The 14,108-nt window shown below is 33.4% G+C and overlaps 1 protein-coding gene across 6 annotated transcripts in view; it reads left to right on the top strand.

Annotated features, from left to right (window-relative positions):
- LOC114334209 (band 7 protein AGAP004871) overlaps nt 1-14,108 on the top strand; it is a 688,330-nt gene that overhangs the window by 473,935 nt on the left and 200,287 nt on the right. For all 6 annotated transcript variants that reach the window (XM_050661393.1, XM_050661391.1, XM_050661392.1 and 3 more), the window contains one exon: nt 13,136-13,395. In XM_050661393.1, coding sequence (XP_050517350.1) covers nt 13,136-13,395 — 260 coding nt within the window. The remainder of the gene's footprint in view (nt 1-13,135; nt 13,396-14,108) is intronic.

The raw sequence follows: 14,108 nt of genomic DNA, 5'->3' as shown, positions 1-14,108 counted from the left end.
TTGAAAATAAATAATAAAATATCTAACAGTAGCACGGGCAAAATACGTAAGCGTGAGCCACGTTCGTTATTCACTAGTAATGTCAACCCGCCTTATTTGTTACGTGCCGCGCAAGATCGAGAAAAATATCGGCAAATTTTCATGGAAGCTATCCACGCCTAAAATTTGAGCACGATGCTCTAAAAAGAAGAACTAACAGCAATATTTCAATGAGATAATCAATTTAGTTGTAATAATCCTTTTGTACATATTTTTTACAAATATTTCAATAAAATCTGGAACACTTCTCTACTCCAAAAATTAGTTATTGTTATAATTTTTATGTCCTTTTTTTATAAATCCTTTTACTCTACTTAAAAATTTCTCTATGTTAATTATAACAGTAGTTACATTACAGTATATCCCATGAAGGTATTGACAAAGGCAGGTATTGACAGCGTGACCGTCTCTGTGGACGCGGTGGTGTACTACAGTGTCTCGAATGCCACGGTATCGATTGCCAACGTGGAGAACGCTCACCACTCGACCAGATTACTAGCTCAAACCACCTTGCGGAATATAATGGATCAAAGGCCGTTACGTGAAATCCTGACCCAGGAACATTGTTTATATCAGAAAAAGATAAGAGATCTTATTGGGGGTAAAGCTTAACCTTAGACCACTTACCTTTCTGCAAAATAGAGGTTGTAGGGTGGCATACCGTAAGCATCCCGAAGAATGTATTACAAGGGAGCTGCTCTGATATAAATACATTCATGTTGACTTTAAACCAGAGTGTGTGTGGGTATAGTGAGTTTCTGACCTACACTTGCCTTCGAATTTTATGTGAAGCGCAAGAGCTTCAGATAAAAATTATCCACTGTCAGTCAGTACATGGTAAATTTAATTTTCTGAATGACCTGGTGATGCCACGTGGCTTTACGGATATTATGTTTGCAATGCTAATGAAGTATTACAGATTTTCCCGTCCGTATCAGATTTAATTTAGTGAGTATCTACTAACTCCACATTGCTGCAAGGGCAATGTGGAGTTCGAATTGGGGTAGAAAGTATTAACAACTTCAGATATGCAGATGAGACAGCGATCATGGTTAAAAATGTCGAAGATCTTCAATTATTCCTTATAGATCGAGTCACTAGAGAAATGCTCCAATAACGGACTTGGCATTAATACATCAAAGACAAAGTTACTTGTAGCTAGTACACAGTATGTTCGTAATATGCACCTAATTGGCAACAATGAGCTGACTGCATAGTTAACCATTTTAAATACTTAGGAGTTTGAAAAAAAAAGCGATACTAAATCCTGATGTGATGAAGAAATTAAAACTCATATAAAAATTGCAATAGGAGCATTTATGAAATTGAGATCTGCATATACTCTGCAATTTTCAGCTGAACTTACAACTAAGAATCAAGTTCCTAAAATATTATGTGTGTCCTCTATTACTATGTGGATGTGAAATATGGATCATTAAGATTAATACGATGGACAAATTAGAAACTTTTGAGATGTGGTCATATCGAGAATACTAATAATATCATCGGCTCATCGCATTTCAAACAGAATAGCCTTAAACAGAATAGATCAAGGTGAAGATGACGTGACGAAGATGATAAAAATGAGAAAACTTGAGTAACTGGGGAATATAATGAGAGGTCGTGCCCCACGTTGGGCGCCATTGACCGGAAATAGGCGATAGACTACCCCAGCTAATTGAAATAATATTCGAAAATATTACTCCAATCGACTAAGATAACTATCGTTCACCCCAGCCTAGCTCAGTCTCTGAAGGTGTGTGTTCGTATTGTCCCAATCTTAGATATGAAAATTTAGAATGGAAGCAAACAAAGGAGTATTTTTAACCAATCATGTTTATTGTTCATAAAGATATAATAAAAATGTGACTTATTAAGTGCATTAACAAATATCTTCAAATTCTTACTAAAAACTAACAATTTGTAGATTATACTTATTTCTTGGGGTATTGGATGGTAGATCTTCTTGATGTCGAATGGTACTGTTGTAGACTTCTTGAAGACCTGGGCAGATGTTCGACCCTAGGCCCCTGCAGCTGGAGATGGTGGTCGTTGCGGTTTAGATGTCATGCGATAGGCTTTTTTGAAGCTTCCAGAGGGAGGACGGTGATCTTATTCCCAAAAAACTAGAAGAATAATGCGTATAAGTGATCATCAAGAAGCTAATTACCAAATTGTGCCAAGTCGGCCATTCTTTTAAGAAATAATCAAAACTAGTTAAAATTTTATTACTAAACGTGCATATTATGTAAATTAAAAAGATATATATATATATTTAAAACTAAAATATCAGAACACATGCTTTGACATTGGAGGTTAGGTTAGATATCGCCGCTTCGCAAGAACGTAGGCCTAAGTCAAAAAAGACGATTTTAGAGGAGAGGCATTTTAAAATTGTATCGATATGTTTATGGGCATAACCCCGACAAAGTTGCTACTTTTAAGAAATTTCCTTTACAATTTTGTTAGAAATATATATAACTATAAACTGTGATAAGTAGAGAAATTTATGAATTGTAAAAGGGGTTAAAATTAGCTATGAGTCTTTCTTCCTGAGAAACATTTACTTAAATTTTGTTATCAGGTCTATATAGTTGGTATCAAAATTGTTAAGTAATTATTTTTTATATACTGTTTAACGGAATATTACCATAATTATTTTAAAAGTAAATCTTACCTATCGCTCCAATATGCAAAACAGGTTCGGTACTCTATAGAAGAGCTATTAAAAGTCAAAAAATAAAAGACCAATTAAATGAAACTATTTATTCTTTTATACTCTGTTTTTTAACGATACTAAAAAATTATAAGCTTACGTAAAATGGTTGATAGTGTCCAGGAATAACATTCTTTTGAATGAAATGCAATAATCCACTTTCCTTTTTAGCAGTGATAGAAGGTTTTTTGTATAAATATTTTTCAAGCTATAAGTTACGTTAAAAGCTTTTGGTGTCTTCTTGCCAGTTGGCACTTTAACTATTTTGTATTCTTGCTGAGCAAATGAGGTCTTATAAAAAAATAACCATCTTGATCACTAGTTTCTCGTATTACTTTTACATCATTTAATTTTAAGGTTTCGTTCTCTGTAGATTTAGAAAAATGACTACCAATATCTGCGGCTAGAGATTTCAAGTAAAAAAATTGTAGAAGACATTTCAAAAACTTTGTATGAAGTACCCGACTTTGTTGCATTTCTGATAATTGAAATATACTGATAAATTGAAATTTTTTCAGATGGCTCAAAACTGTGATTTTATTAATAAAAAAATACATCTGCAAATTATGTAAAGAGTTGTTGGATTAAACTGACGCAAAATGGGGATCTTATTTATTGCAACAGTTTATTTCTATTGCACAAAAGCCTATAAGATACACCGTTAATATCAAAAACAGGTTTTTGATAAACAGTCGATTTATTATCACGATATAAAAGTTTATTCTAACGCGCGAACTCTTACAAGTGCATTAACTGCTAGATTAAATTCGTAATATAAATACCGTTTAAAATACACAGTAAGATAATAAAAACAATTAGGTACCATCCACAACGGCCTCATCGTTTTGTCGGTCATTTCCTTTTTTAAAACGTAGATTTAATGTCACATTTTTATGATTCAAATCATTTTCCAAATTAGAAGCTTGATCAATTCCATCATCTGAAAATAAAGAATAAGAAAATAACCATTTAGGTATCTTACCAAATAAATAATAGATCAGAAATTAATATTAACAAATTATTTCGTTTACAAAAATATTACCATGCATAAACTTGAGAAGGGCCAGCCATTATTATTGGCAATTCACCTTCTTGATTCACTGATTTTTGTTTTTTAATGTCTTCTCGTAGTTCTGCTAAGAACCCAACTCTTTTGGACATTCTGTAACAACAGAATCGTTTAAGTAATAAAATATATTTCTATAATCAATGTAATTATTATTTTCATATAACAAAGGAAATTAAACATCATCGTAATATACCATAGAAATAGTTCATATTTTGTATGAACAATAGCCGGATTTTGTTATTCTATCATTAATCCTTAATCATTAACACTGACTCATCAGTGTTCTAACTTAACAATATACCATAATTTCTCGGATTGGGATTTCGGATATAGACCTAATTCAATTTTCTTTATAATATTACCTAGTATTTCTTATAAACAGCGACGCAAAACATAAATATATCATAAAATTGTACTTACTTTCTCAAAAACACTGACCTAATTAGAAAAAGGTCCTTATTTTAGAAATAATTTTCACCAAAAATAAACGTAAATATAAAATAGGTCGTTCTTGATGAGAACTACACACACATTCTGCGGCGTAACTGACTTCGGGCTGTATTCATACGAAAATGTTTAGTATTTAACTAGTTTCGCGCCAAATAAATATAGACACTTGGTGCCATCTCTTAGCGAATATTATTATTAACGCAATAGTCTTTATTCACGCGAAAGGTAGATTAATTTTTAGTAGATCTGCAGTATTAACTCCATTTCGTCAAATTTTGACTTGAGCCTACGTTCTTGCGAAGCGGCGAATATGTAAAAATGATTATGAGAAATTATTATAAAGAACTGTATGAAAAACTCACCCCAAGAGAATATGTAGTATTGATGGAAAATAAATCTAATACTCGAATTCCATGCCTATTTAAGGAATAATTCTTCCCTTCCATTTTCAGTTTGTCAGCGGGTAGGGATGAAGTGTCACGACATTTGAAATGACGACCAAGTGCGTATGAAGTAGCAGGCATGTTCCTTATTGAAAGACAGATATCTAGAGAGTAAAACTATATGAAGTACGTTCTGTATGATGATTTAGATTTTAGATGAAAAGAGAGATAGGAAATAGAGGATAATAAAAAAGGGTGCCAAACAAGTTTTTAACGAAAAAGCAAGTTAAAGCGAATAGAAGATAATTATTAATAAAATATTAAAGAAAACAGAATAAAATACTTATTTAAAAATAAAACCGCAAAGATGTGACGTTTGTAACGTTACAAGCATATACTTGATATTGCAGTTAATACTCAACTTAAAGATCGAAGAAAAAAGACGAACTGGTAGTAAGAAATATTCATGGCTCCGAAACCTTCGTCAATCGACTGGCTTATCAGAAGATTAGTTGTTACGTGCCGCGCAAGATCGAGAAAAATATCGGAAAATTGTCATGGAAGCTGTCCACGATAGCACGGTGCATTAAAATTTGAGCTCGGTGCTCTAAAGAGAAGAACTAACACCAATATTTCAATGAAATAATCAATTTAGTTGTAATAATTATTTTATACATATTTTTTTACAAATATTTCAATAAAATCCAAGGACTCTCATTCTGACCTCCGTCATCGATAGCATAGCTATAATTACGGTGATAATTAAAAACCAATTTTGATAAAGTTTAAAGTTTTTACCGCAAAAGTAAAACTTACTGTAGTGAATAAAAACAGTGATTTATGTTGTTCTGAAGCTATTTTCTTGTGGCATTTTTACAATTTTAACTATTTAGAATGGGAAATAAGCCACAATATTATTAAAAAATGATTTTTATTAACGTTTCGACGCCCAAATCGGGTGCCGTTGTCAAAATACAAAATACTATTAATATAAACAAAAATTTTGTTGCTTAGTAAAAAAATTCTTCTAATAATTTATTTAATTTGACTCATTTATATCGGCAATTCAGATACATATGATACATTTTAAAGTAGAAGACTTTAAAATGATATTGCCAATATTTATGAGTTGCGTTCCTGGGACGACTTTACTGAAAGATAGTTCATTCGATTACATGAAATCAACCCCAACTCAAGAATATCCGTCACAAAAAAAATCATAGCATGTGATCTGCCTTTAAAAAGACAACCACATGCAACGGTGACATTAAAATTCTCGCGTTAGAGATCTCATAGTAAATCACGAGGGAAAACCAGGAAAAAACCTCGTGATACTATCCCGACATCGTAAGTATTTGGTCTTACATTTAATTTATTCTCAAAATTAATACCAAATTCGGACTTTACTATAATTTTGTTTAAATTATAAATAATATCAATAATACATGGGTATATAAGTAATATTAAAATATAAAATATGTATAAAATATAATTTTCGTTAGAACAAGTAATTTTGGCTCTATCATATAAGGATTTTATGATTCCCTTTTTAACGTTGATGTTGTGATTTGATTTGTAATTGATGTTTTAGTCTTAAAGAAGGATACTGGATATGAGACTCAAGTGTATAGAAAACCAACACATACCAACAGATATCTCAATTACAAATCAAATCACAACATCAACGTTAAAAAGGGAATCATGAAATCCTTATATGATAGAGCCAAAATTACTTGTTCTAACGAAAATTCCTTTTTAGAAGAAAAACAATTCTTAGCATCTGTTTTATTAAAAAATGATTATCCTTTATCGTTTATAAATAAGGAATTGTCAAGATTGGATCGAATGGAACAGAACAACATAGAACGGGATCCTACAACATTCACAAGAAATAATACGAGGAAAATATCAATACCATACATAAAAGGACTATCCGAGAAACTTAAAACAATAGGAAATAAATTCAACATTTCAACAACATTCAAAACAACCAATACATTGAGATCTATTCTATCTAAAACTAAACCTAACAATGAACAAGAAAGGACAAAGAATTGTATTTATAAAATACCTTGTGAATGCGAACAGTTTTATATAGGTGAAACATCAAGACCATTAAACGTTAGAATAAGTGAACATCAATCTTATATTAAAAATAGAGAATTTGATAGATCTCAAATATGTCAACATGCATGGGATAATGAACATAGAGTTCAGTGGAGAGATTCAAGTATAGTCCTGAAAGAAACAGATAGTAAAAAGAGAAAAATCAAAGAAGCGGCTCTAATTATGCTAAACGAAACCAATTGTGTCGCAAATTCCTCGGTGGAATGCAGTAGGATGTGGATACCCATACTGAAAGAGGAAGTCAATAGAAAGAAAATACCACAATTAGTAAGTCAACAGTCGAGTTAGTACATATTTTATATTTTAATATTACTTATATACCCATGTATTATTGATATTATTTATAATTTAAACAAAATTATAGTAAAGTCAGAATTTGGTATTAATTTTGAGAATAAATTAAATGTAAGACCAAATACTTACGATGTCGGGATAGTATCACGAGGTTTTTTCCTGGTTTTCCCTCGTGATTTACTATGAGATCTCTAACGCGAGAATTTTAATGTCACCGTTGCATGTGGTTGTCTTTTTAAAGGCAGATCACATGCTATGATTTTTTTTGTGACGGATATTCTTGAGTTGGGGTTGATTTCATGTAATCGAATGAACTATATTTCAGTAAAGTCGTCCCAGGAACGCAACTCATAAATATTGGCAATATCATTTTAAAGTCTTCTACTTTAAAATGTATCATATGTATCTGAATTGCCGATATAAATGAGTCAAAGTAAATAAATTATTAGAAGAATTTTTTTACTAAGCAACAACATTTTTGTTTATATTAATAGTAATTTGTATTTTGACAACGGCACCCGATTTGGGCATCGAAACGTTAATAAAAATCATTTTTTAATAATATTGTGGCTTATTTCCCATTCTAAATAGTTAAAACAGTGATTTAATCAAGTTCATCCATATCAACGTTTGATTCTACAAAAGCTGTAAGTAAACAAAGTTTGTTTACATATATTTAAACAATTATTGTCGAAACTATTGTTTCTCAACCTTGATAAGTTGAGATATTAAGTTCTTCAAGGGACAGGAACGTACTTGCCAAATACACATATTACAAATGTGGATTTTAAATAATGGATAACAAAAAACAAGGGGACTATGTCCCTAATTCCCATCTGAGTCTCTCCATACCACACCCAACCCAACAAAATTCCCAATCATATGCATCAAGTACAACAAAAAATCAAAAATCTTCAAAATTCCCTGATAAACAACAAGCCGTCTTATTTACTTCCATTGACGACGTAAAAATCGAAGACTATCTAATAGCCTTGGGCAGTATTGTAAATCCTAAAGATATCATTTTCGCTTCACGAATTTCACAAAATAGAGTATGCATTTATTTCTCCTCAAAAGAACTTGTAGATAACTTTTTAAAAAATTATGGTTCAATTAAAATCAACAATCAAATCCTCACTGCCCGCAAACTAATCACTCCAAGTCAGAGAATTGTTTTATCCAATGTGTGACCTAGCATACCACATTCTATTTTAGAAGCCGAGCTTATAAAGCTAGGTCTAAATCTGTTATGTCCTCTCAACTTTCTTAAAATAAATGCCTCTCGTCCAGAATTTAGTCATATTCTTAGTTTTCGCCGTCAAACGTATATTACTCCATTGGAAAATATTGCAACATTTCCAGCTTCTTTTCTCATAAATTTTGACAATACATCATACAGAATTTTCCTAGCAACCGACAATCTCGAATGTTTCTCTTGTAAACAATCAGGTCACTTGGCCGCAGTATGCCCACTTCTACCACATAACGAGCCAACTTCATCAGATATTCTCACCCAATGCACAGAAGCCACCAACATTATAGGGTCTAATGATGAATCTCACCAAAACATTAGCACAACTCCAGTCAATCAAGATGTCAGTGTACATTTCAAAGAGCAAAACGAAGAGAATACTGAATCCACGAAAACATCTGAAACGATACCCCAAGAAACTTCAACGGTTTCCGTTAAACGACAAATGTCAGAATCCACACCGCCGCATGAAGACCTCGAAAAACAACCCACATTTCAAAAACCCAAAGCTAAGAAAATAAAACCGGACAAACTCATTCACGATGAAATGCAACCATTACAACGAACGTTTGAAGAAAATAAAAACAATTTTACACTTAACTTTAACCAGACTTTAAATTTCTTCGAAGCAGCTCCACAAAATGCGAACATACTGGATCTTCTTAAAACATATACAGACAATGTACCAGGTTTCCTTAATGATCTTGACACTATATACCCTCAGTGCTCAAAAAAGTTAAAAACAAAAATCACAAACATTAAAAAGAAATTACACCATCAAATTTATCAACCCGATAAACCGACACCAATGGACAACGAACTCTCATCTTCACAAGAATCCTTAAATACTTAACATTCACATCTATAATACGATGGAACTTTAACGGGTACCATACCCGTTGCGAAATGTTACAAAATCTAATTGCTCAACAAAAACCGTCAGTAATTTGCCTCCAAGAAACTCATTTCAAAGATTCTTACCATGCTAGGTTAAAAGGTTTTAAATGCTTTTACAAAAACAGGACTAATAGAGATAAAGCAAGTGGTGGAGGAGCACTCTATATCAACCAAATTTACGAAGCAGAACCAATACATTTAAATACATCTTTAGAAGCTGTTGCAGTCACTATTAATAGTGATATAAAAATCTCAATATGCAACATTTATATCCCACCAAGTGAAAATTTTTCAACAGCCGTAATTGAGGAACTACTTCAGCAGATCCCATCTCCCCGTATACTCTTAGGAGATTTTAATAGTCACAGTCCGTACTGGGGGTCCAAATTTCGATCATCAAAAGGGAAAACACTAGAACAATTACTTGACAGTAAGAACCTAAACATTTTGAATACAGGGGAACCCACAAGATTCAATATACAAACAGGAGAACATTCAGTTATCGACCTGAGCATGTGCAATCCTATCCTACAAACATCTTTAAATTGGGAAGTCCACCCCTACTTGTACGGTAGTGATCACTTTCCTCTTATTATAACCCGTCCTTTCCAAACTGCATCAATAACCCCTCTCTCAAAATGGAAATTAAACCAGGCCAATTGGACACTCTTCTCAGATGAAGTAGACCAAAAACTGTCATATCTTCCTGACCCTAATACCTCAGATATAGCTTCAACTTATCTACAGTTTTCCGAGATACTATTGGAAGCAAGGTACAAAGCAGTGGGAAAAACCAAAACTCTAAAAACTCACACATCAGTACCGTGGTGGAATAATGAGTGTGACGAAGCGATCAAAAAATACAAGCGGGCTTTTAACAAATTCAGACGATGTCCAACTACACAAAATCAAATAGAATATAAAAAACTAAGAGCTGAATCGCAGTATAAGATTAAGCAAACCAAAAAACAAAACTGGAAATCTTTTGTGGCATATATCAATAACTCCACCCCCTTTCTATATTTTGGGGAAAAATTCGTCAACTATCTGGAAAACAGCAAAACGCTCAAATTAGTTTTTTAAAACATGATGACAAATTAATTACCTCGACTGAAGAAATCACAGAAATGTTTGCTGATCTTTACGAACAAAATTCCAGCACCAGCAACTACTTTCCGAGTTTTCTTCAATACAAATTTAGAAATGAAATGGAGCTAATCGTCACAGAGAACACGGATGACTACATGAACTCTCCAATTTCACCAGAAAAACTGGACGATGCATTGTTCGGCATGAAAAACTCTTCTCCAGGATCGGACGATATACCAATAATTTTTCTCCAAAAACTAAGTACAAACGCTAGATCATACCTCCTTAATGCTTTAAATCAAATGTGGATACAACACTACTTTCCAAAATCTTGGTCAGAATCAAATATTATACCAATCCCCAAACCTCAAAAACCTAAAACAGATCCCCAATCCTATAGACCAATATCCCTAACCTCATCAACTTGTAAGCTACTGGAAAAGGTTATAAACCGGCGCCTTTCATGGTTCTTAGAAAACAAAAAACTGCTAATCGCGGAGCAGAATGGCTTTCGTCAAAATAGATCAACCACCGATAACCTAGTTGATCTTGAATCCGGAGTTTACGAAGCACTCATTAACAAACAACACTGCCTAGCTATTTTCTGCGATATAACAAGAGCCTACGATTGCACATGGAGATATGGTATAATAAAAAAGCTTCACTCCTGGGGTATTAATGGACAATTTCTAAAATTTATTCAAAATTTTCTTCAACTCAGAACATTTAAGGTAAGAGTTAATGGAACACTATCATCAACTCGAATCCAGGAAAACGGAATCCCTCAGGGCTCGCTGTTGAGTGTAACTTTATTTCTTGTTGCAATCAACGATATTTTGGAACAATGTCAACAGCCAGTTAAATGAAGACTGTATGCCGACGACCTAGTTCTCCTACTAAGAGGAACAAATATAGAATCCACCCAAAGAATCCTTCAAAGCACATTAAATAATCTACAGAAATAGTCCGATAAAACAGGACTCAACTTCTCTAGCGAAAAAACAAAATGCCTACTTTTCTCAAAAAAGCGAAAAGGGGATAATCCAGTTTTAACGTTGAATGGTAAGAATCTTATCTTTGTAAAAGAAATAAAATTTCTCGGTCTTACATTTGACAAAACATTGGTTTGGAAAAATCACATTAAAAATTTGAAAGGTACTTGCCAACAAAGTATTAATATTTTGAAGACACTATCGAGCATCTCCTGGGGCAGCGATACGTCAACTCTTCTACGAATTTTTTCATCCTTAGTTCGATCAAAAATTGACTACGGCTCAGTGGTATATAACTCAGCTAAGAAATATGTTCTTAAAGAGCTAGATGTCATTCAAAATACGGGATTGCGAGTCGCTTTGGGCGCTTTTCGAACAAGTCCCATACTAAGTATATGTAGAGTCAGGGAAATCCCCCCTAGAATTTAGACGAGATTTTGAGTTTGTCGTTTGCTTGTAAAGTTCTATCCTCTCCAGATAACCCAGTTTACCATAATGTACATACAAATCGTTTTAATCAGTACTTCTCATCTCACCCTCAATGCGATCCGCCTTTCTATGAACGAATTAACCGATTACTGCAAAAATATCATGTAACATTCCCGACCATATACCATCCTACCGAAAACCCTCCTCCTCCATGGACTGTAAATAAACCACGAATTATTACTGATCTATCAAGATTTAATAAACATGAATCTCATCCAACCATAACATTAAATCATTTCAAAGAGATTATGGATAGATTTAGCAACTACCAACACATATACACAGATGCATCAAAAACAGCGGACGGATTGGGAGCAGCCATTTTCTCCAATACCCATAATGCTAAATTTAAGCTGCATAACAACTGGACTATTTCCAATGCAGAGCTGTATGCAATTCTTGAAGCTTTAAAATTCATTAACAAATCGAACCAGAGAAATTACACAATTATAACGGACTCAATGAACGCTCTTTGTGACATTCAAAACATATATTCCTGCAACCCTATTCATAAAGACATTTATCAAGAACTTCAGCATGCTGCAAAGGGAAACGAACATGTGGTATTAATCTGGGTTCCATCCCATATTGGAGTACACGGTAACGAGGTTGTGGACCGCCTAGCTCACGAAGCAGCAACAAGTGATCAAGTTCATCTAAATAAAATTGTGCCAAGTGATGTGAAATTGTGTCTTAAAAACGTAGTTAGTTGTGCGTGGCAAAACAAGTGGTCGTAGTATTCCGAAAAACCAAAAAAAAAATTAAAGGCAACGCTATACAAAAACAGGCCTTTTCTTTACCTAGGAAAAACCCGTCACACCCGTCATACACATCTCTACAAAATAACTAGAGTCAATCCTCCATTCTGCCAGCAGTGTCAAACAAACGTAACAGTTAAACATTTATTATCCGACTGTCAAAAATACCAGCAAACGAGAAGTAAACTTAACCTTCCCAGAGACATATCGGAGCTTCTTGAAGACGATAAAAATATCAATAGTATTATCCAGTTTTTAACGGATATAGGAATAAAAGACATTTAATTGTACCACAAATTTTCAAGGTTTCCTTTTTGTTAGTTCATATGTATGCACTTAATATTGTAATCACTGTTTATTTTTAATAATGTATTTCCGATTGTTGTCGTTTATAACCCCAATGGTTCGGACGACATTAAATAAAAATAAATAAAAAAAAATAAAATCTGAAACACTTCTGTACTAAAAAACTACTTATTGTTATAATTTTGTATGTCTTTTATTATAAATCCTTTTATTCTACTTAAAAATTTTTCTATATTAATTAGAACAGTAGTTAAATTCCAGTATTTCCATGCAGGTATTGACAAAGGACAGCGTGACCGTCTCTGTGGACGCGGTGGTGTACTATCGTGTGTCGAATGCCACGGTGTCGATTGCCAACGTGGAGAACGCTCACCACTCGACCAGATTACTAGCTCAAACCACCTTGCGGAATATAATGGGTCAAAGGCCGTTACATGAAATCCTAAGCGAACGTGAGAGTATTTCCCAGCACATGAAGGCCCTGTTGGACGAGGCTACGGACTCTTGGGGAATTAATGTCGAACGCGTCGAAATGTGAGTAGAAATTGAATTAAGTCATACTTTTGTTAATTGATTCGTTATGTAAAGTATTACATTAAAATATGTAAAGGAAACAATATTTATACAGTGGAACCCCGATAAGTCGGCCTCCGATAACCCGGAAGTCCGGCTAACCCGGATCGATTTCCATCAGATAAAATAAAAATGTTTTCACTTTGACTGAGTTTTTCTACCAAGAAATAAACAATAATGTATACAACTGTACATAATTTAGATGTACTGGACATAAGTATTTCATTTTTTTGGCAATTATAATTAAGTTTATCTGTAAGAGTACCGTATTTTATTAATTTTTACCATATTCTCCGGCTAACCCGGATTTTCGATTACCCGGATCGGCCGCGGTCCCGATTAATCCGACTTATCGAGGTTCCACTGTACTTACGTAATTTAATTTTATAGCGGTTTGTTACTACATTTTTTAATGAAAACTAATTTCTATAGGGCTCAAACTGGGTAGTTGGGAAAGTAATTTTGACCCCATCTAAATCTTGGATGCCTTAATATACATAATTTGATTAACCTTTTAGGTCTGGATCCCGCGTATGAAAAAAAAGTTGATTAATAGCAAGCTGAAAATTTGTTAATAGCTTAAGGGTGTCTAGTCGAATAAACTTTGATATATGGGAACACTGAAACAGGGGTAGTTTTAATTGTGGAACAGGTTAAAAATTTGGAACGGTCAC

This window comes from Diabrotica virgifera, chromosome 9 (genome assembly GCF_917563875.1).
Source record: "Diabrotica virgifera virgifera chromosome 9, PGI_DIABVI_V3a".
NCBI classification, from domain to species: Eukaryota; Metazoa; Arthropoda; class Insecta; order Coleoptera; family Chrysomelidae; genus Diabrotica; species Diabrotica virgifera.
The sequence above is the reverse complement of the archived record's forward strand: the minus strand, read 5'-3'. Positions and strand labels throughout refer to the sequence as shown.